This window comes from Podarcis raffonei, chromosome 8 (assembly GCF_027172205.1).
Source record: "Podarcis raffonei isolate rPodRaf1 chromosome 8, rPodRaf1.pri, whole genome shotgun sequence".
Classification (NCBI taxonomy): Eukaryota; Metazoa; Chordata; class Lepidosauria; order Squamata; family Lacertidae; genus Podarcis; species Podarcis raffonei.
This window is the reverse complement of record NC_070609.1, coordinates 13,795,598-13,819,439: the sequence shown is the minus strand read 5'-3', so window position 1 is coordinate 13,819,439 and position 23,842 is coordinate 13,795,598. Positions and strand designations below refer to the sequence as shown.

Below are 23,842 nucleotides of genomic sequence, written 5' to 3'. Positions count from 1 at the left end.
CTTGGAGCTTTCCTTTCCTCACCCAGTCTCTCGATGCCCACTACTCCACCTCTCAACCTGGTTACTGGCACCAGGTTCAGATTACCCACCACCACTACTTGCAGCACATTAAACATTTTATTTTATTTTTAAAGCTCAGACCAATGTTTCATATGATCATGTGGTTGAGATATCTTAAATTCTGAGATTTAGAGATATCTATATTCTGTTAGTATAAGCAAATACAATAGACACACCAATACAAAGGAAATGAGTAGAAAGAGGAATATTTAAATAAAATTAATAGCAATATTGAAGGTAATGATGATGATTTTAGGGTTTGTGAAAGAGAAAACACCATAAAAGAAAGAAAGGGAAGAGAAAATACAGTTGGCAATATGGTGCATGGACATGTTCTGTGTACTCCCATGATCTTTCTTCCTGTCAATACCCCTTCCACACAATCAGGTATTGCAACTTCTTTCTTCACATCCTGGAGTCTAAAATTTGTTCTAATTCATACTCTTCCTCTCCTTCTACCATGACAAGAGGCGGAGGTGCTTGTCTCGGTGCCTGGTAAGGGTGTGCAGGTACAACCGGTAACAAGACCAATCTGTGGAAGACGGGGTGAATCTTCTTGGATTGCTGGCAATTTTTCTACAAATCATTAATATCCAAGGCAACACGATGACCAAGTACAACAATGCAATATCAATATAAACTCTTTATATAGTCTATACAGAACATTGAACAACATGAGAAACCAAATACAGTCATCATCATCAAACCTTTATTGCATTAGCATACAGCCATAGCAGGATAAGACAAAAATGCTAGAGAGAAGCAACCTAACAAAATTCAAACGATATTACTGGCATTGTGACATTTAAATTACCCTAAAACAATAATGTAAATATTTAGTTGCCAGCGCCGGGAATCTAAAATGCAGATGTATATAAAACATATAATGGCCCCAAAATAGGCTCGGCACATTAGGTTGAAAAGGTAATACAAAGAAGGTCTGGGACACACTACCCAGTCAGTGTAGCCCTGAGTTTCAAAGCCTGCACTATAAAGATTGCCACCCCACGTGAAATTTGGGGATTTGCGTCCACAAGAAGCGATTTCAAACAGTCTTCCTTAGATGTGATGGTGGGCGGGATCAAGAGGAGGAGCTTAGTTCTTATTAGCTCATAAATAGGGCAGTAGAAAAAGAAGTGTATGAAGTCCTCTACTTCATTCATTGTGCATGGACATAGACGCTGAGTAATGGGGGTCTTAAAGTAAATCCCCTGCAAGAAGGCCGTGGGTATAGAATGGAAACGGGCCATGGTAAACGCTCTTCTCAAATTGGGCTCCGTCAGGTCTATCAAGTAGTTGGCAAGTGATCTTACCACTTTCACTTTAGGGAGCCACTTGGAGAGGCGAGCTGTGGTGGACTGTGCCCGGTCCATGGCCTCGTCTCTTGTAAGAATCCAGGCCCGGATATTATGATGGTCCCAAGATGACAGCGTGTCAAGATCTGGGAGGGAGTAGCGTGCCGTGATAATCTCCATGGCCTTGGACCATTTGTTGTTATGAGCACAAGTTAAAAAGGCTTGCCTGGCTAGTAGGGAGCCTGGGGCTTTGATTAATTTACAATAAAAACTAATAATTCTAATGTGGGCTCTTGCAACAATAGAGGGGAGGCCCAGTTCTATTCTTAACTGTGCAGCAACCGAGCCCTTGGGGAGGCCCAGTAACTTTCGTGCAAAAGAGTTTTGTAGAATCTCGAGCCGTTGTAGTGTTTTTAAATTCCACCCCCAGATTTCAACCCCATACAGTAACATCGGGAGGACTTTGCTGATAAATGCTTTTCTGATTGGAAGAACCAACTGGCCGCCTTTTGCATAGAAGAATTTCTCCAAGGCTTTGATGGTTCTACGGGCAGCCAGGATGGTCATATTTAGGTGAGCTGACCAACTAAGCCCATGCTGAAAAGTGATGCCCAAATACTTGAATGCTGAACAATATTCAATAGAGTGGCCCTCAAAATTCCAGAATGGCTTCCGAGTTTTCGTGCCAAAAGTAAGAATTTTGGTTTTGGCGAAATTGATTTTGAGGGAGTTGGTATCACAATATGTCATGAGCCCTCTGAGTATGTTGTTTAAGCCCTGCTTGGTTAAAGACAGTATCACCATGTGATTTTGGTTTTGGCGAAATTGATTTTGAGGGAGTTGGTATCACAATATGTCATGAGCCCTCTGAGCATGTTGTTTAAGCCCTGCTTGGTTAAAGACAGTATCACCATGTCGTCCGCATAGAGTAATATGGGGATCTTGAGCTGTTGTAAAGAGGGGGCAGATTGGTTTAGGGCCTTCATGGTTGTAACGATGTCATTAATGTAGAAATTAAATAGAAAAGGGGGCAAGAGGCAGCCCTGTTTGACCCCTTTATTCAGAGGGAAAGAATCAGAAAGAGCTCCCAGAGGGCCAAATTTTACTCTGGCCGATATGTCATTATGAATTTCCATAAGAAGGTGGAGGAGTCTCTTATCTATGTTGGTGTAACTAAGCTTCTGTCATAGCCTATCTCTAGGGATGGAGTCAAAAGCGGAGGTCAGGTCCACAAAAGCCGCGTGTAGTTTGCAGTTGAACCTGTTTAGGTATTTATCAATCAATGTAAATAGAACAAGACATTGGCCAGATGTACTATGACCTTTACAGAAGCCAGCCTGTTCCGGATGGAATAGCTTTGTTTCTTCAGCCCACTCGATTAATTTCTCTAACAAGAATCTAGAGTAAACCTTGTATGATATGTCCAGCAGGCTAATAGGTCGGTAGTTACGCGGATCTTGTGGGTCCCCCTTTTTATGTATTGGGATGACTATGCTCTGTTTCCAGTTAGGTGGAATCTTAAGAGTAGCATTAATAGTGGTAAAGAGAGATGCTAAAATAGGGGCCCACCACGTCTGGTTCGATAAAAATACCTCAGGTGGTATCATATCCTCCCCCGGGGATTTATCCCCTGGTAGCATGCTAATTAGTTTATCTGATGAAAACAAGCTGTAAAGCTTTGTTTTATGACGTCCAACGCCTTCGAGGTGGTCTGCAAACAGATGTAGTGAACAGTGATTCTGGATATACCCACTGTTTCGTAGAATTCTTCTTCAGCACAGCAGAAGGATACAGAAATGCTTCATAAACTGCAAATGAATTATTGAAACGATGACCTGCATATACATGGTAACTTACAATAACTCAAATTATTACAACTGATACGCATGAACTATAATGACAATTCAATATGAAATAAAATGAAAAGTACATACCTCATCTATATGGGGTATAATATCTATGGAGCAGTGGCCATAAAGTTATGTAACCACTGCTACTGACTACATGTTGCAAGAAACCTATAAAGCCGACCCCAGGTGGTTCTCATCACCAGGAGATTGAGCTTAAAGATACAGTACAGTTTAAGAGCCAGAATGTAAAGAATGAAATAAAACAATTGAGATCCAGTTTAGAATTAAGTCCTCAAGGATGAATGGTTTTAAACATAAAGATAAACCGAGATTCTTGCTGTCGTAACCGTCTTTCATAATCTTGTCTAATACTTATGGCTTTCTGATTCACCCACAATACCGTTTATAATAAATTCATGTCAGAATGGTTATGAGAAACAAATGTTCTACGAATGCGTGAACTCTGTATTGCTGACAGTTTTCTATGAAGTCTTCTGCTGCCGGAACCAACAGAGTGTTGGTTGGGGTTGAGAAGGTTGCGAGGATGTTATCCATAACTGACAACACCACAGAGGCTGAATCCCACAGTCAATTGCACCACTATTTTTTCCCCCCATTCAGCAGCCCAACAGACCACGGATAAAAACTTTTTTTTAACCTGTTGGTGCGGCTGACTATAATTTTGTATCTCCTGCCTGAAGGTAGGAGATTAAAGAGGTGCTGGCCCTGTTGTGAGTCATCCCTAAGAATTTTCCTCACTCTCCTGAGGCAGTGGTCTCCCGAGATGTCATTTAGTGAACTCAGGGGACAGCGCATGATGTATTCACCACACTCTGTAGGGACTCCCTGTCTGTGGCTGTCAAACCAGTGTACCACACTGTAATACAATATGAAAGGACATTTTCTATTGTGGACCGGTAGAAGGAGATCATCAGTTTTTGTTTGACATTGTTCTTTCGCAAGACCCTGAGGAAATGAAGTCTCTGTTGGACCTTCCTAACCACCTGGGTTATATTGATTTTCCAAATGAGGTCTTCACTAAGGTAGACTACCAGGAATTTAAAGGAAGAGATTCTCTCCACACAGCCCCCCTGATCTACAACGAGGCTAGTTCCCTCTTTTCCTCCGAAAGTCCAACACTATCTCCTTTGTCTTACTGATATTTAGGTGCAAGTTGTTCTCTAGGCACCATGTCAGGACTTTATGAACCTCCTCCCTATAGGCTGATTCATCTCCACCTGTAATTAGACCCATTATGGTGGTATCACCTGCAAACTTAATAATCACAGTAGATGGATCGGATGAGATACAGTCATATGTATACAACGAGTACAGGTAGGGATTCAGCACGCATCCCTGTGGGGTGCCAATGCCGAGCTTCAGAGAGGAAGATGTAACAGGCCCAATTCTCACTATTTGTGTGTGATCCCTCAGAAAGTCTTTAATCCAATCACAGATGGTAGAAGAAAGGTCCAGGTCCCTCAGCTTTTTAAAAACAATGTCCGGAAGGATGGTATTAAAAGCCAAGCTATAATCAATAAACAGCATTCTGACATAATTCCCTGGTTTCTCCAGATAACTCGCTGCAAGGTGAAAAGCTGTGGCTATGGCATCGTCTGTTGACCTATTTCTCCTGTAAGCGAACTGGTGTTCATCAAAATCTGGTGGAAAACATGTCCTAAGATGTTGAAGGACCAATCTCTCAAAGCATTTCATCATTACAGATGTTAATGCAATGGGTCTGTAGTCATTTAGGCAGTTAGTTGCTGTTTTCTTTGGGACTGGGATAATGGTGGCCGCTTTCAAACATGATGGAACACAATCAGTCTGTAGGGAGATGTTTAAAATCCTTGTCAGGAACCCTGTTAGTTGATCAGCACAGTTTTTATTTACCACTATCCTCATCACCCCATCAGGACCAGCAACTTTATTGGGATTCACTGCCCGCAATGCAGCTTTCATTTGATGGTCATATAGAATAAGTGGCTGAGAGTTTGTAGGCTGGCAGGCAGGAGCCGTGATATTTGATCTTTCTACTTCATAGCGGGCAAAGATGTCCAGCTCCTCCGCTAACACATCATCAGCCTTAACCATGTTCCTTTTATTGCCCTTGTAGTTGGTTAGGTGCTGCAGTCCCTGCCACACTTGTCTCGTTTTCTTATCGGCTAAGCAATTCTCCACTGTATGCCTGCTTCAGATTGGAATACACACAATCGAAAATATTCTTCCCTCTAGTGGGGAATTTCACATACTGTTCAAACTTAGGAAAGACTGCCTTCAGGCAGGCCTGATTAAAGTCCCCTGCCACAACAATAGCACCCTCTGGATGGATTTGCTGCTGCCTAGAAATGACGTCATATAACTTAGAAAGTGCCGCTCTGATATTAGCATCAGGTGGAATGTAAACGGCTATGATAATTGTCACAGTTACTTCTCTAGGCAGATAAAATGGCCTACATGTAACTGCCATCAATTCCACATCTGAGGAGCATTATGTATAAACTCTTCTACTATTGACACACCACCCACCGTGTATATAAATACAGATTCCTCCACCTCTGGCCTTACCAGAATTACTGTCTCTGTCAGTTTTGGACGCTGTAATCTAAAGAGATATTGAGGAACTGGAACATGTGCAAAGAAGGACTACAAAATTGATTTAGGATCTGTAAACCAAGCCTTATGTGAAATGGATGAGGAAGTTGGGTATACTGAGCCTGGAAAGGCGACAACTGAGAGGTCTCCTTTTCAAAGCCTTAGCCATTGGACTGTGACAATTAACCTCAGGATTCTGTCCTGCCCTCAGTGCTATTCAACATTTACATGAAACTGTTGGGAGAGGAAATGCCACAGCAACTCAGTGAAGGTTGGTTTCTTGGATTGAGTTTAAAATCCAAGTGAGGACAAAATAGATTGCAAATATAATTTTATTCCACAGGAAACTTTGTGTGTGATTGTGTAAGTGAGAGAAGATTCTTAAACAGTGGCTGTATTTGTAGGATTAAAGAGTGTGAGGCAGGGGAGATAGAGGGAAGCGCCAGAGAAACCAAAACTCCTAACAATACCTTGAAGAAGTCACAAGACAGAACTATACAGTGGTACCTCTAGATACGAACGGGATCCGTTCCGGAGCCCCATTCGCATCTAGAGGTAAACGTTTCTAACGACGGCACGTCTGCGCACGCATCGCTTTTTGCCGCTTCTGCGCATGTGCATGACGTCATTTTGAGCGTCTGCCCATGCGCAAGCGGCTAAACCCGGAAATAACGCGCTCCGTTACTTCCGGGTTGCCAAGGAACACAACTCGAAAGCGCTCAACTCATAGCATATTTAACCCAAGGTATGACTGTACACAGTTATCTGGGTGTAGAACCCATTGAAATCAGTGACACTTACATCTAGGAAGACAGGTATAGAATTGCATTGTAATCCCTTTGAAATAAATGGTTACTACTTCCACCAACAGTGCATAGGAGTGTGCTGAAATACCTACACTGCCTCCAATCTTTTCAGCCAAATTTATTCATTGGTGAGTGATGGGGTGGAAACATGAGAAGCATATTTCGCTTTCAAGGAAGTAACCAAACTTCCTTTGAAAGTGGAGGTAGAACATAGAGATTGTGGGTTATTTTGCCCTGCCTGAATTTGTCAAATCCTCTTTTCAAGTAGTCTAAGCTGCTGGCCATCACTGCCTCTTGTGGAAGTGAGTTCCATGATTGAACTATGAACTGCATAAAATTTTATACAGCACATAGCTTCTGAACTGCACTAAGCATGGTTTTCCCCCTCCTTTCAACTATGTCAGGTAAAATATTTATGAAATTATGGAGTAATTAAAAAGTAGAATACTCCGTCTTTAACTTTATTAAACACAAGCAAAATGAATGTCACGGTCCAGTTTACAGGCGGTTGATGTCCCGGCTGAGGATGTCGGGACCAGGGGCAAGACGGCTGGGTGGGTGCAGGAATGAGAGTCCAGAAGCTAGGAGTCTGGAAGCCAAGAGTCCAAGGGTCAGAGAACCGGGAGTCATGAAGCCAAGGGTCCAGGGGTCCGGAAGCCAGTAGTCAAGAAGCCAAATGCAGCAAGGCAGGAAGTGTGTTGCTGTGGCAAAGGGGCAAAGGGAAATGCTGACCTAATATGCCTTCCTGGCTCTTGCCACCAGCTGCTGTGAGTTACCAATTGGCCTCACCTGTGCAGCCGCATCTTGCCTCTTCAGAAAAAATTTAGGAAAGCCCCAGTCCTGAGAAGCCCTACCGGTCAAAGGCCCTGGCTCCTGAACACACTCATGCCAATATATTGTGAGATAAGATGGTGCCCGGCAAACTTTTGCTGCGCCGATGGACGCCTGTGCCGATAGTAAAAACTAGAGCTCTCTTAGCAGAGTCCATAGCAGAGTTCTTAGCAGCGGTAGAAAGTGTTGCCTTGTGTGTGGATAATAAATCAGACTGAAAGCAGGCTTCTTGCTAATCTCCAACAGCCTTTAATGAGAAGAAAAACATCATAAATCAGCCCGGCGAGAGAGCGGACATCCTTTCGTCTCTCAGCCAAAACGAAAGGAAACTCACACACAAAGAAAGATTCCCGTATGTGAACATAACCACGCCTCAGAATGTGAGACGTCACACAGAACTGTTTAACCCTGTAAGTTCTGATTCTCCTCACACACCCTCTCGTCTCGCATCCTGAGGGGAACTGTGAGTATAACTCACCCCAAACACAACCCTTCACAGAACTCCCCATGTCACTGGAACGTCAAGGGTTGGGTAAACCCATCAGCTAGGTTCTCCTGGCTCGAACAATACTTGAGCCGTATCCAACCTGCCTGGAAACTCTGACATACATTCTGGAAGTGTATGTCCAAATGCTTGATTCTGGACTTGAACTGTCCAGATTCTGCCAACCTAAGACAAGGTTGATTGTCTCCCCAAACAGTTATGGGCAAGCAACAATCCCCACAGATCTCTTGGATCAAGCACCGGTAGAAGTCCAACTCCCTGCACAAATCCGACAACGCACTGAACTCAGCCTCAGTGGAAGAAAGTTCAATAAGACTTTGCTTCTGGGACTTCCACCCAAGCAGGGATTCCCCGTACTTTACCACCAGCCCAGACACAGACTTCCTGTCCCCAAGAGAAGCCCAATCACTGTCACTCCAGCACGTAAGTCGTGAGTCACCTTCAGCTGACAACGTGAGGCAAAACTCTTTGGTATCCTGCAAATACCTCAACACTCTCTTGATGCCTTGCCAGGCATTCACACTGGGCTTTGTAGCCTCGCTGCTGAGCAGATTCACAGCAAACGCTATGTCTGGTCTGCTCCACTGAGAGAGATACAACAGACTCCCTAGCGCTGACTGAAACACCTCAGGGTTTTGGAACTCAGAACGCTCCCCAAGCTGACTGTCCTTCACGAAGTTGGTCTCCATGGGCATTCTGACCCCTGCACAGTCAGACATCCAGAACTTCTCAAGCAACTGCTCAATCTTGCCTTTCTGACTGAGCAAGAAACTCCCATTCTCAGACCTGTCTATCCTAACGCCTAGATAAACCTGAACGGGACCAAGGTTTTTCAGCTTAAACTTCTTACCAAGCTCTTTGGCTAAACCTTGCACCTGTCTACCTGTCTGTGCCACGTACAGAATATCATCTACAAACATCAGAATTGCCTCCTGTGTCTCTCCTGACCCCTTCAGGTACAGGCAACTGTCTGCAACACTCTTCTGGAAACCCAAACTTTCCAGAGCTTCATTCAGGCACATGTTCCAATTTCTGGCTGACTGTTTCAAACCATAAATTGACTTGTGTAGCTTCCACACAACACCTGGCTCATTGCCCTCAAACCCTGGAGGAGGTAGCATGTACAGATCCTCCTTCAGATCCGAGTTCAAATAAGCCACATCCACATCAAAGTGGTGCACTTGGTGCCCTCTTTGAGCAGCTACTGCTAAAAGCACATGCAGAGTCTAACTCCGGGACGTAGGAGCATACACCTCGGTGTAATGCAGCCCCCTTCTCTGTGTGAACCCTCTGGCTACAAGCCTCGCCTTGTACTGAGGTTCTCCTGATGCTGTGGGCTTAATCCTGTAAACCCAACGACAGCTCACGGCCTGCTTGCCCTCTGGCAGCTTCGTGGTGGAGAACACACCTAAGGACCTCATTGAGTTCAACTCCTTTCCCATTGCCTCTTGCCACTTCCTGGCTTCTGCTTCAGGCAACTGTTGAACCTCCTCAAAACTCTCAGGTTCGCACTGCGCTAAACCAACCCACACGCTGGTGACCTCAAACCTCTCTTGTGGTACCCCCTTTGTAGTGCGTGTGGAACGTCTGAGCACTGTCTCAGGTGCTCCCTCTGACCCACTGGGGTCAGCAAGTGTGTCCTTGTTATCAGAAGACTTCCCCTCTGACTTACTGCGTCTTCTGGCATTCTGCACTTGACTAACGGGAGATGAAGGCTCACTCTTGGGCTCTCTTTTAACAACCTGTGGAGATGCCCCTCCCTGTTCTTGACCCTGGTCAGAGACCTGGTCCTCATCAACAGGTTCAGCTTCTAATTCTCCCTCCTCAACAGAATCAGACAGACACTCTGAGAGAATGCCAGGATTCGCATGGATCCTTGACCACCCACTCTGCTCACAGAACTCAGCACTTCTGCTGACTAGAATCCTGGACTGATCGCCTTCTGGATAGGCAAACCTCCACCCTTTTGTCGCAGGCTCGTACCCACAAAAGATCATTTTCCGGGACCTCAGGTCACCTTTCTTGCGTTGAGCCTTTGGCACAAGCACCCAAGCTTCGCAACCAAACACACGGAAGAAATGCACCTTGGGCTTATTCCCGTGCAGCAGAAAATAGGGCGTGTCTCCTACAACAGAGCTATAGGACCTGTTCAAGGTGAAGCTGGCAGCTTTCCAAGCTTCGGCCCAAAAGCTCTGAGGCAAACCAGAGTGAAACAGTAGAGCGTCAGCTGCCTCAGCTGCCTCAGCTAGCGTTCTGTTCCTGCGTTATGCAACACCATTCTCCTGGGGAGAATAAGCAACCATCAACCTGTGACTTATTCCCTTCTGGCGGAAGAAACTCTGCACAGCAGACCCGGTGAACTCTCCGCCTCGGTCGCTCTGAAAACTCTGCACCTTGGTGGAAAACTGTAGTTCCACCGCCGCAACCCAGTCTTTGATCAGTTGTGCCGCCTCACTTTTCCGTTTCAGCGAGAAATCCCAGCCGTTCCTCAAAACATCATCTGTCAGCGTGAGCGCATACCTGGCCCCGCCCAGACTCGGCACTGGCATGGGACCACAAAGGTCTGTATGCACAAGCTCAAAAGGCCTTGTGGTTACCCTCTCCGATCTGGGATAACTGCACCTTTTTATCTTTGCTCTTTTGCATGCCCTACAATCCAAGAATTTATCACATGCTTTCATCTTACAACCTTCAGTGCATTCTGGCAACTTCTGGATATATTTCCAACAGCTATGCCACATTCTCCTGTGCCACAAGTGAGCACACGAATCATGTGTGGGAACGTTAGCACACTGCGCCTGTGCTGTCTCAGCGCCCCCCTTACCCTCCAGAGGTGTCTCCAGAACAAAGAGGTTGTTCTGACATGCAACATTGACCAGTTGTTTCCCACCCCTGGAAATAGAACAGACATCATTTTCAAAGCAAACCTTATAACCCTCCTTTACAAGAGCAGATACCGATAAAAGACAACATTTCATTCCTGGCACAACGTAGACCTCCAGCTCTGCCTGTAAAAAAGAAACAAACACATTGCCAACAGTGGTTAATTGTCTCTGTGAGCCATCAGCAAGAGTGACTGTTTTCCCAGTTGAAACAGCCCTGCAGTTCCACATTTCACCACTAGATGGCGAAGGCATCAGGTGATGGCTGGCTCCTGAGTCGATGACCCAACGTAGCATGCTGCCCTCACTGGAGTTGTCCCTTAGCGTTGCCATAGAGGCAGCTATGGGAGTTGTCCCTTAGCTATGCCATAGAGGCCTTCTCACTTCCTCTGTCACGTCCTCCCTTCGCATTCCCACGCTGGCCTCCTCTCCTAGACTGGCTGCCATGGAAACCTGCCTGGCTGCCACGAGGACTTGGCTGACTGCCATGGGAACCGACCTTGGAGACATCCTGCCCGGCCTCTCTGACTCTTCTCGGACAGGACCGACGCAGGTGGTCAACAGACCTGCAGACAAAACAACGAGTGGAAAAAGCCTGAACTGTGCCTTCTGGCTTGGCCCCCCCTCTGCTACCGGCAGGGCACCCTGAGCCAGCTCGGCCCTCTCTGAGACGGCGTTCCTCCTCGTCACACAAACGACCAGTCACATACTGCAGCGTAAGATCCGCTGGATTCATCGATTCCAAAGTTAGACACAAATTGTCATAAATTTTGTTCCCAAGAGCTGAGCAAAATATAAACTTTTAGTTCCTCAGTAAAGTTGACTTGCAACAGTCTCAGCTTGTTGAAAACAAAGAGCATCTCAGTCACATGCTGCCTGATGCTATCACCAGGACGCAGGTTCAGCTCAAACAAGCTTCTGGTGGTGTGGATCTTTGCCCCAGCTATGATTCTGTGGTGCACTCTCTCTAGTGCCTGGTAGGCCTCCTGGGCAGTCTCAAGACCCTCCACCAAAGGTAGCTGTGAGCCCTCCAAACTGTGCACTATAGCTCCTAGGGCTTTCTGATTTTTCCTCTATGAGGCTTGGGCAGCTGCAACATCTGCTGCTGCAGCTCCGTCTGCAGCTTGCTGTGGGGGCCCTCGGATTGCCTCCCACAGACCCTTGGCTACCAGCCAGGCCTTCAGCTTCCTTGGCCACTCCTCCCAGTTTCTCCCATTTAATTTTTCGAAGGGGACGGAGTATGACTCCTGGCCATCTGCCATCTCCCCCGGGGCTGAGCCTACTCACGTAACAGCAGCTCCTCTTGGCACCCGGTCCTGAAGATGAGATCCTCCCCAGCAAGCTTCGCTGCCTCAAACGTTAGGCAGGAGCTCCAGCTGGCTTCTCCCACACACACAGGCACGACGTGGCAACAGCTTCCAAAGCTTGGCTAGCTTCCATAACCTGTGAGATAAGATGGCACCCGGCACACTTTCGCTGTGCCGATGGACGCCTGTGCCAATAGTAAAAACTAGAGCTCTCTTAGCAGAGTCCATAGCAGAGTTCTTAGCAGCGGTAGAAAGTGTTGCCTTGTGTGTGGATAATAAATCAGACTGAAAGCAGGCTTCTTGCTAATCTCCAACAGCCTTTAATGAGAAGAAAAACATCATAAATCGGCCCGGCGAGAGAGCGGACATCCTTTCGTCTCTCAGCCAAAAACGAAAGGAAACTCACACACAAAGAAAGATTCCCATATGTGAACATAACCACGCCTCAGAATGTGAGACGTCACACAGAACTGTTTAACCCTGTAAGTTCTGATTCTCCTCACATAAATAAGTTCAATTAGATTATCTTCTCCAGGACAATCCTTCCAGTCAAATATATTTATTGGGACAGTTGGGAGGGGACACTTGAGAAGCACTTTTGGCTATCAAGGAAGGAGTTGTATTGCTAAGTAGGTCTAACATGAAGCAAAAAAAAGCATCCTAAGATAGACAGCTTAGTGCAGAATGTGACTTTTGTACTGTGTGGCTAAAAAATGCCTTGAGTGGTGGTATGAACAGGAAATTGCTCTGCATCCAAAGCAATGGAAAAAGAAGAAGAAGACAGGCAAAAAGAGAGCACAGCCAGAGCAGTTTTAGCGTGTCAACTGGGGAGAGAGGCATGAGGCTACAATGGGAGTGAGGTACTGCCCTCCTGTCATAATAGTCCTGTACCCTTGCACAGGAGGGGAGAGACTTCATCAGGCAAGGCCTCTTTCCACCTGCCTTGCCCCACCCCCTGGCCCTGGAATTCTTCATAAGGAAACAGTGCCTGGAGGAAGAACTGTGAGGGGAGAGACTTCATCAGACAGGGCCTCCTTCCACCTACCTTGCCCCATCCTCCAGTCTCTGCTTCTCATTTTTTATTGTATTATGTTGTGCACTGTGGTTTGCTGTTGTTTTATTGATTGGAGTTTAGAAATTACTTATTGTAACTGATTGAGGGGATTTCTGTTTAATTTTGAAATGCTGATATTTAATATTATTCTATATTATTTTAATGAATGTTGAACGTTATTTTATTTGCATATTGTATATCGTATTATGCATATTGTCTTATTTATATGATATTAGCCGCTCTGAGCCTGGCTTTGGCTGGGGACAGCGGGATACAAATAAATTTTTTATTATTATTATTATTATTATTATTATTATTATTATTATTATTATCTGATCAGCTGCTCCAAGAAGGATGCTGTAGTATTTCACAGTTCTTCTCATCTTTTGAAAATGGAAGATGGGATTTGAAGCTGGTATAAACAACTAGCTGGGTTCAATTCAAGACAATGTGGCTAAGGACAGTCATCACTAAACAGATCAGCTGAGTCAAAGTATCACTCCCTGTCCCAACAATCTGACACAATTAGAATAAGGAGGGACAAAGTTCCATAAATTGATTTAATTAGCTCTCAGTGATGATCTTGGAGCCATTGTATTCTATTCAGTGTGTACCGGTGTGTCCCTGGCACCTTTCAACAGTCTTGAGCTATATCTAGCTTTGGCAGCTGAGCAGTCACCTGAGCAGTACCTTGAGACTCTCATTGCACTTTGATTAGTGGCCTGAAAGATCAGAAAAAGTATTTCGCTCCTTCCAACTCAGTAAGACTTCACATCAAGCAAGAGGAAAGACAGAGGCACTGGCTCACAAAAGACCTTTATCCATGAAGGACCCAGCAACTTCCCATAGACCTTGGATGTGATACTATTAACAGTTTGTGCACATGTCTGTAGCAAATGAGGGCTACAGGTAGGCACTGAAGAATATGGTTGGCCGTCTTAGCCATTGCTGTTAGTTGTTCTGCTTTAATGAAGGGCATAGTCAGATGACCTCAACTGACTTGGTAGCCTTCTTTGAACAAGTTCCTCATTTGGAGCTGTCCGTAGTCCCTACCAGGGGGAGTTGACACCTTCCCTGCTGCCCTGCACCAATTCATGAGACAGCTGCCTCATCTGCTGACAGATAATCTTCTGTACTCTCACTATCCAAAACCTTTCAGGATTCTTTAAGAAGTTTCTGCTTTAGAATTGCTATGTAGATACAACCTCATAAAACTGAATTGTATGCTTTTAAAATAATAAAAACTTAAAAATTAAGTTACAGATAGGTAGCCGTGTTCTTCAGATACCAATATCAGATACAAGTATCTGAAGAAGTGTGCATGCACACGAAAGCTCATACCAAGAACTAACTTAGTTGGTCTTTAAGGTGCTACTGGAAGGAAAACAATTTTTTGTTAAAAATTAAGATTACTAAAGAAAAATTGAAGAGTTGTAGTAGCCTGGCTGCATAAAACAACAAAGTCTCAGAGAAGCGCTGTATTAGATTCAATGTACTGCATCAGATTCAACTTTAGCCACTTTACTAATAATTACTGAAAAACTCTGACCACATGAGCACAGTATTCAAATAATCAGGTTTCCATGCTTTCTGGGAAGTCTACCCTACAGGGAGGAAGGCTAAGTTAATCCTCTGGAGGAACTGAAAACCAAATTTAGGCCAATTCAGAAAATGTGGGCAGGACAGGATTTTGTCTAACTCTTGTATGGAAGCAGCCCTCCCCAAGACTGCCAGCTGTATACTATAGCCTCCAACTGTGACTTCCTGAGAAAAGGACTCACTACTTGTTAGGTGAACTTTGGGTATCAGGTGAAGGTGATGGTAAAGGAAAATGACCCCTGGACGGTTAACTCCAGTTGAATTTGACTTTGGGGTGCGGCACTCATCTCCACTTTCAGGCCGAGGGAGTTGGTGTTTGATTGCAGACAGCTTTATGGCCCATGTCGCCAGCATGACTAAATCGCTTCTGGTGCATAGAGGACTGTGACGAGTGCCTGAGCGCACAAAAACACCGTTTACCTTACGTCAGCTGGGGTATCTATTTATCTACTTGCACTGGTATGCTTTTGAACTGCTCATTTGGAGGATTTGGGACAGAGCAAGAGGAGCTCACCCATAGTACTGATTCGAACCGCAGACCTTCTGATCAATAAGCCATTGAGGTTCAGTGGTTTAGGCCTCAGCACCACCTGCATCCCTTTGGGTATTAACCCAACATGTACACCTAGGTCCCACTGCTCCATGTTTCCCCAACATTTTCATGGCAGGTCAGAACCCCCCACAAGGAATTAAGGATTGGCAGATGTCTGAAGTGTGCCCTTAACCCCATAAAGGCCATAGAATGCCTAATGTTCTTCACCCCAACCTCATCACCTGCCAAGATGCAGAAGAAGCCAATGGGACCAATTTCTGTCTACTTTCTTTTTTCAGCAGCTCTCCATCTCATCAGCTTTGTTCTTATGTATTTCCTCTGGGGCAAAAATAAAAAGCCTCCCGCAAACAGAATTTCCTTTACTTCCAGATACATATCCTTACATTCTACGTCTGTCTTACTTGTCTTCACATGAAGAGATTGATTCACCACCCCCACTCTTCTTCTGTGTGGATGCAGTAACAGCTTTGGGGGGTAATTTGGAGCTGAACCAACAATGTCTCTTCCTCAAGTGGCCTTTGCCTATGGCCTGGTACCTCCCACTCGACTGGTTCAGAGAATGGCCATGTTTGTGTAGCTCCCTAATGCAGGAAGCTCCATGGCCACTGATGGCTCCAATCAAGACCTTCCTCATCATTGTGTGGGTGACTAATTCATACCTGGCACTCTTTCAGTCTTTGGCACATTCAACTCCTGAAGTCTCACTTCATCCCTTCTACCTTTTGGAAAGCACGGCCAAGACAGCAGGATCAGTTTTACTGCTGAAAGCCTCCATTTCATCCATGTGCACCCACAGCCCTTTCCATATGGATCTATTATCCAGGCTTTTCCTGAAGGAGCATCTCCACCCCTGTCATTCAGTCCAGACACTGAGATCCAGCTCTCAGGGCCTTCTGGTGGTTCTCTCACTTTGAGAAGTGAGCTCTGAGGGAAGCAGGCAGAGGGCCTTCTTGGTAGTGGTGCCGACACTTTGCAATGACCTTCCATCAAAAGTCAAGTGGATAAGTAACTATAAAACCTTCAGGTGACATCTGAAGGCAGCCCTGCATAGGGAGGTTTTTAATGTTTGATATTTGATTATGTTTCTGTATATGTTTGAACCTACCGAGAGTAGCCAGGGTGACCTAGTCAGATGGGTGGGGTAAATTTTTTAAAAAATTATTATTATTATTATTAAGAGGAAGAAATCTGAGAAGCTTCTATCAACAACTAATGAGATGTTAGAGAAATAATTCAGACAATTCCAAGAGTGAGCTTTTATTTTTCGTATGTCCCTCTTCATCTTTGTAATGAACAAACAACTCCAGTTCACAGACCTCCCTGAACTATTTGTTCCCAAGTGTTACTTGCAACATGAATCCATGGCCATTAAATCTCTCCAGGCAAGCCTCTACCTGCATCAATTCATTTGATGATCCTTCTCTGCTCTGAGTCTCCTATTCTTTCTAGAATGCTGAAGGCACTCCTAAGCGCATGCCTCCTCTTGGCCCCACTTTCTGCAGGTAAGATGGGGAACATCTGATGATCTTTAGAGGACACTGAAGAGAACTTGCTTCTTGAGAGGGAAGGGGAGTTAGGAGTGTAGATCAACACCATAGAGAGCAATCACTGCTGGGTTACCAAGAGAAAGTAGGGGAGAGTCAAGTCAAGAGATTATTTCTTGTGATGTTATTCAGATAAACAATGTCATGTAGAAAAATAATGAAATATCCCACTCTAACATGAAACCTGCATTGCAGCAATACACGCAAAATGTGGATCACTCTCTGTGTGTCTGTGTGGTGTGGGGGGGTAGGGACACAGAGGGGGGATTTGCAAAGGCAAGAGATTGCCAGATGAAAATGTTGGGCATGATTTCATAGTGGAGGGAAAGTGCTAAGAAGGTGAATAAGCTTTTCTTTACTGGGAGAGGTAGAGAAAATATGCCTTAAAAATAGGATAGAATAATAATTCCATTGGAATGGAGAGAAAAAGTTGCTTAGGAAAGGGAAGGGAAGAAGACAATGTATGGCCATAGCAGGAAGAAATTAAATACATTTTACAAAGAAAGACACCTTCAAGTCTACTCCTTGGAACAGAGCACATCAACCCACTGGTAAGGATCCAGATCCACAACTACTACAGTGGTACCTCGGGATGCGAACAGGATCTGTTCCGGAGTCCCGTTCGCATCCTGAAGTGAATGCAACACGCGTCCGCGCGTCTCTGCATACATACATAGGTCGTATTTTTCCACTTTCGTGTATGCGCGTATAGTCATTTTGACCCCCTGCGCCTGTGTGCGCGGCGAAACCCGGAAGTAACGCACACCGTTACTTCCAGGTCACCACAGAGTGCAACCCGAAATACTTAACTTGAAGCACATTTATCCCAAGGTATGACTGTACTCATTGATTGTGGAAATGTGGGGCGCTGAATGTGATTTGAGTGCCAGACAAGGATCCAGAAGGCTAGGGTTTGAATCTTCTCTCAGCCACGAAGCTCACTGGGGGATCCTAGACCAGGCACTTTCCCTCAGCTTAACCTACCTCACAGGAATCTTCTGAGGATAAAATGGGGAGGGGAAAACCATGTACACTACCTTGAGCTTCTTAGAGGAAGTGGCTGCAGATAAATAAATGAATTCAAAAAATAAGAACTTGACAGCAAGTGAAATTGATAAATTGGTTCATCCCTAGTCTAGGATCCTGTCCTAACACTTGCCAACTCAATGACTATGGGAAGTACACAATCAGGACCACACCACAGCAACACTCTGGCTTACTGTGGGTTCCAGCAACTGATATTTGAAATATGCTACTTTTGATATTGGAGGTAATACATAGTCATCATGCTTAGTAGCCTTATTCTCAATCAATTTATCAAATCCTCTTTAAAAGTCATTGAAATTGGTGGCATTCAATGCCTCTTGTAGAAAATTCCATAGTTCAATTGTGCTCAGATCTAAGCTTGTGACCAAACAGTGGGAATAAAATGTATTTAAGTGAAAGTCTGGATGGGAGGAAAAGTTGGCTGTGGGAAAGGGAGAGTACACCTCTCCACTTCTTGGAAATAATTCACCCAGCATTCCGAACAACGGCTACAATAGTTTTAATTAATGAGTGTTTTACTCATTTCATTTCATTCTCTTCTATTAAAATGCTTATTAAATTGAACACTTTTTAATTTAAAAGATTTAATTCATGATCACCTCTTCCTCTGTGTCTCATTAAGCAAACAGCAAAACGAAATAATGATGATGATGATGATGATTCATGAATCTTTTCCTCCTGTCCTCAGCGGTATTTCTGGAGTGCAAATATAAGTTTAATGGGACTGGAATAACATCTAATGGCAGTGCAGAAATATCTTGTAATAATAATGTTATATATACCTGTTCTGCCAGTGTTCTGCGTACAAATATAGGTAAGATTTGCCTGTCTTTTTGTCTTTTCTGTTGGATTTGACCCAGGTTAAGATATAGGTGAACTTTAAGGGTTCTACTAGCATATAGAAGTCTATGCTGGAACAACTCACCTATGAAAAAAGTGAGGTGAGGAAGCTGTGACACTTCAGCTGTAGATGAATTAGAACTCCCATCAGCCTTAGCTAGCCTGGCCACCAGTCAGGGATGATGGGAGATGCAGTCCAGCAACATCGGAAGTAAGGAATGCATGGCTTGCATATGAAAATGGGGAATCTAACATCACCTGATCACAAGCAGTGGCTGAATTTGGGTGTTGATCGCCAAGCTTGGAGAACTTGATTTGCATCAACCAGAAATCCCTATTGAGCCAAACCAATGAACTCCAGTTTAGTTTTGGTTTTCAAACTAGGACAAGAAGCCTGCAAAATAAGCTGAATATCCCCTTTGCCGTAAATGACATTACAATTGAGAATCCTTTCACAGATGTATAAAAACTATTCAGAAGCTGAGGAACCAGAATGGGAGATGAAGATGCTTCACAAACTCATGGCTCCTTATCCCCCCTCAAGTAATTTTGAAAGAATTCTCAGTGATGAAATGATGAGGAAGCAACCAGCATGAAGGAAGTTTTCCTGTAGTTCACCTCTTATAAAGGGTTTCAGTTACACAGCTTGATTCAAAGTGGGTCCCTCCACCTTGATGGTCTTTGGTTCCTACTTCAACCATTGGTTCAGGTTGATTTGATCCCTTTGCTTGTTCCTGATTCACCCACCCCTTCTACCCAGGAGGGAGTGGGTGCCATTTTGTGGTTCATCTCAGTGCCAAAATGCCTTGGGGCAATCCTGGGTGGGATGCTGCTTACTTGACCATCTGTTCCAACATCACTGCTACATTCTTGGAGGGAGAGGGGCAAGGGAGTAGTAAGGTTGGTGTAATGCAAGTGTCTTGCCAAGTGTCTTGTGTTGGGCAACAGGAGCTCAGGGAAGCATGCCCCGAACCTGAAAACTGTTCGGACTGACTAGAAGAGAGAGTGCAGTGTATGGCAGATGTATTGTCAGATGTATAGAAAAAGGCATGATTCTTCATGCAATAAATTTGACCTAAAATGAAATTCTGAATAAATTTCAAATTTAATGCATTTTGCAAATTAATTGTTAACATAAAAAGAGAGGCTGGTTCTATGGATTATGGAGGCAAGAGACTACTACTTGTGGTTGAGAGCTGAACTCTTAAGTGCCTGCAGAAAACCTTTCTTTTCCACCGGACCATTAAGAATACACTAGTTTATTGAAATCTATCTATTTACTTTTAATATTGTATCTTTTATGTATTACAACTGAAAAACATTTGATATCTCTTTCCTTTTACGATATAGCAGTGTGCACAAATTTAAATAAATAAACAGAACCTTACTTTAGATTGCCAAATTGAATAATACTTTCCATATTGTTACTTTGAAAAGGTCCTCATTCCGACAACACAGAAAATTGGAAGCATTATAATGAATGTGGTTTAGGAGCAATAGACCGCATTTCCCCCCAGATCCTGATAGTTCTTTCAAATTCTTTTTCACAGTTAAACCTGAAGTGCAAATTGAGAATACTTGTTTGTCATCCAGATATTGTTTCTCAGGCGATTACAGCTTCACTGTAGCGGATGGTAAATTCTTTGAGATGAAGATGCAATGCTGCAACACTGACCTGTGTAACAATGAAACTCTCAGCCGTAAGTTTCTGCATCATTGTAGAATCATTAACATGTTAGGGCTTGGATCCTTAGTCAATCAACAGTACTCAGAGGGACCTTCTAGGCAGCTTTGCCTGAGAAGGGATGGGTTACCTTTCCAGCCAGGACTCTCCTTCTTCCTGTCCCTTGAAGCAGCACCATGAAGGATCAGATATAAAATTGGATACCTAAGCTCCTGAACAGCTCATAAATAGCTTATGGTCCCTTCAAGTTCACTTTCAATTGGATGTTTCAAATATGGACCTTACAACCAACCTATCTTATCCAAGTGTCCTCCTGAATCACCCTTGAGCTAGTTCTTCTCTGTCCTTTAATTGACAAGTACTACTTAACACAGAAGGGACGGGGGTGGCGCTGTGGGTTAAACCACAGAGCCTAGGACTTGCCAATCAGGAGGTCGGTGGTTCGAATCCCCACAATGGGGTGAGCTCCTGTTGCTTGGTCCCTGCTCCTGCCAACCTAGCAATTTGAAAGCACATCAAAGTGCAAGTAGATAAATAGATACTGCTCTGGTGGGAAGGTAAACAGCTTTTCCGTCCGCTGCTCTGGTTCTCCAGAAGCAGCTTAGTCATGCTGCCCACATGACCCGGAAGCTGTATGCCGGCTCCCTCAACAAATAAAGCGAGATGGCCCTAGTGGTCAGGGGTCCCTTTACCTTTTTATCTAACCCATCAGTTATAATTGTGCAAATATAAGCCCCTACCTTACAGCATTCTCAGACATTTATTTATTGAATTTAGGAACCACCCTGTACCTGGGTGTCTCAGGGCGGTTCACAGAAACTCTCGGATAGCTCATTGCTGAAGAGCAGAAGAAAGACAGAATCTCTGTACAAAAATGGAGGACTAAGAGCTTATATTTTCAGAGAGGCTACAGCATAATCGATGACATGAATACATTCCGAGAGATTAAAAGGAAAATAAAGTTCACACTATCCCACCCCACTTTGGGTAAAGGTCATTCATCTCAGAGACCAATGGTGACTTTGTCCCATGCTCAGCTCTGAACCCAGATTGTTTCTAGATCATGTTTTCATCCAAGAACACTTGCAGCTGCCCCAGCAAAACTAAGTTCCTAGGCTAGATTCCATTTACATAACACAGAAATACAAAAACAGACAAAGACATTAACATGCTCACTTTACATTTGATCTTGAAAGTTCCTGATCGCAACATGCTGGCTGAAAATGGTCTGCAGTGCCCATCCTGCTTCTCCAAAGGAAAGAAAAAGTGTAAAAGTGAGAAGACCGTCAACTGCCTTGAGAATGAGACCCAGTGTGTTGATTTTAGAGGAGCTCTTCATAAAGGTAACATTGCTATTCCGTCAGTGGAAAAGGCCTAGTCATCGCCTGGGTCACACAGACTCTGTCCAGATCTCATTCTGTCCCTTCCTTCCTCTCTTTTTCCATTACACGTTGCTGGAAAAGTGTGTGGGGTCATATCTCTTAGTGGCTGCACTGCACTCTTCTTTAGTGTTTTGCCTGCCTGGACTTTGCCCTTTAACTTTCATAATGCCACTTGCTTGTCTAGAAGCAGGATTCAGATTCTGATGTTTATATTAAATACGCTTCTGGACAAATGGGGAAAGTGCATTCATTGTTCCACCCCAGTTGCTCTTGATCTTTCTACCACTGGGATGCAGTTCAGGACAAAATGTGTGCCTCTTTCTCAAAAAGCATATTTATTGGGTAAAGAAATGTAACTAAATTTCCTTAAATACTGTGACAATGAGCAGTATCTAGCTAGGTGCTCTGTATCCTCCTAAAAGCTGCTCCCGATCAACAGTGTTTTTGAGGAATAATGCTCTTTGGAAAGGGACCAAATTTACCACACCCTTCCTTCCTGAAAAGTAGAGGGGATCGGGAATTTCCCCCCCTCATCCTTATCCTGCACATTACAGCCTGGGCTTTGCTCGTTTCACTTTTGAGGGCGGAGTAAGAATTCGGACAGGAGTTCCTGATCGGCTTTTGGAAACCCCCTTTTCCGCCAGTTCATGTTAGATATGTTTAAACACATATATGGGAAAACAAAAGGAGGATTCTCTGGATGCTTAGGTCACAGTTTGGGACAATGAGGCAGCCTCAGTTGGCATCCAACCATCCTGAGAGACAATGGAATGCAACTCCAGCTTTTTATGTGGCTACATCACACTGTTGACTCATGCCAGGATCACACACTCAAGGCTCACAAACAAGTGAGGGAGTGTTGTTTTCCAATACTGTTGTGTGGCCACGGCATGTGCCTTTTAACAGGGCCAGGAGATGGCAGGGATAGAATTCCTTGTATTTTAATGCAAATCACCTGACCACAAGAATTTGATTTTGTTAACATATTAATTAGGGCAGTTTATAAAACCTCTAATTTCATAATATATTATAAATAGAACCTGTTTATTAATAAACTTCATGTCTTGAGACTCCTTTGGGTATGATGCCAATCTGAGTAATTTTTTTACCTTAACTCCTAATGTTGAAAATTTTGTACATTCATGTTATGATGGAATTATGTTATTTCTCAGATTTCTTAAATATAGACTTTTTAAAACTAACGTGTTAAAATTCTCATTCACCATCACAGGCACCATCTCCTATTCCCTGGGAAAAGGACTAAAGTCAACACTTCTTTTCTTTTTTCCAGATACCTTCTTTATCACCTTTTTCACTTTCAAAGGTTGTTCAACAACAAATCTTTGTACCATCCGCAAAAATGGAAGATTTCTTATTGCAACTGGGAGATTTATTCTTACAGTTACCGAAGAAAGCTGTTATAGTGCTTCATGAATCTCACACCAGCCTGAACAGGAAGGGTAAATGGGACAGTGTAGATCTCCTCCTTGTGTATTCCAAAATCTATGGCAATGAAGGAAAATTGGAGGCCTGGTGGTGAAATCCAGGACTTGGGATCTCTGTTTCTTTCTTCCTAGCTTTGGTAAATGAAAACAAAAGGGGGTCAGAATGTGGGGATTGTGGATTCCAAATACAAAGAACTCTGTAGTGTATGATTAAAAAAAATTCATTATGATCATTGTAATGCAAAATAAATGGTTAAGAAAAATAAAATGCTGTTTCTTGGAACTGTTTCTTTCAGATACAAATGCAATTATTATTTATTGATTTGGCCAAGGACATTACTAAATCTAAAATACATAAAACGAGATGAAAACAAAATAATATACATTGCACAGGGGAAAAAAATCATTATTCAATTCAGAGGTTTTGTTAGATAAGAGTTTTCTCCTGAAGAATTTAACTTTCGGGTAGGTGCTATTCACGGTGAGCTCTGGCATTTGTAAATCTAGAAAAACAGCACTGATCCCTACAACCCCCCCCCCCAATCATCCTGTCTTTTTATAAT

At 43.9% G+C, this 23,842-nt stretch overlaps 1 protein-coding gene across 1 annotated transcript; it reads left to right on the top strand.

The window, feature by feature from the left end:
* Window positions 1–16,787: 16,787 nt before the first annotated feature.
* LOC128420301 (phospholipase A2 inhibitor and Ly6/PLAUR domain-containing protein-like) lies at window positions 16,788–23,268 on the top strand. Its single transcript, XM_053401908.1, has 4 exons — window positions 16,788–16,839; window positions 20,319–20,468; window positions 21,649–21,795; window positions 23,126–23,268. The coding sequence occupies exons 1-4, from the start codon at window positions 16,788–16,790 to the stop codon at window positions 23,266–23,268; spliced, it is 492 nt and encodes a 163-aa protein (XP_053257883.1).
* The last annotated feature ends 574 nt before the right edge of the window (window positions 23,269–23,842 follow it).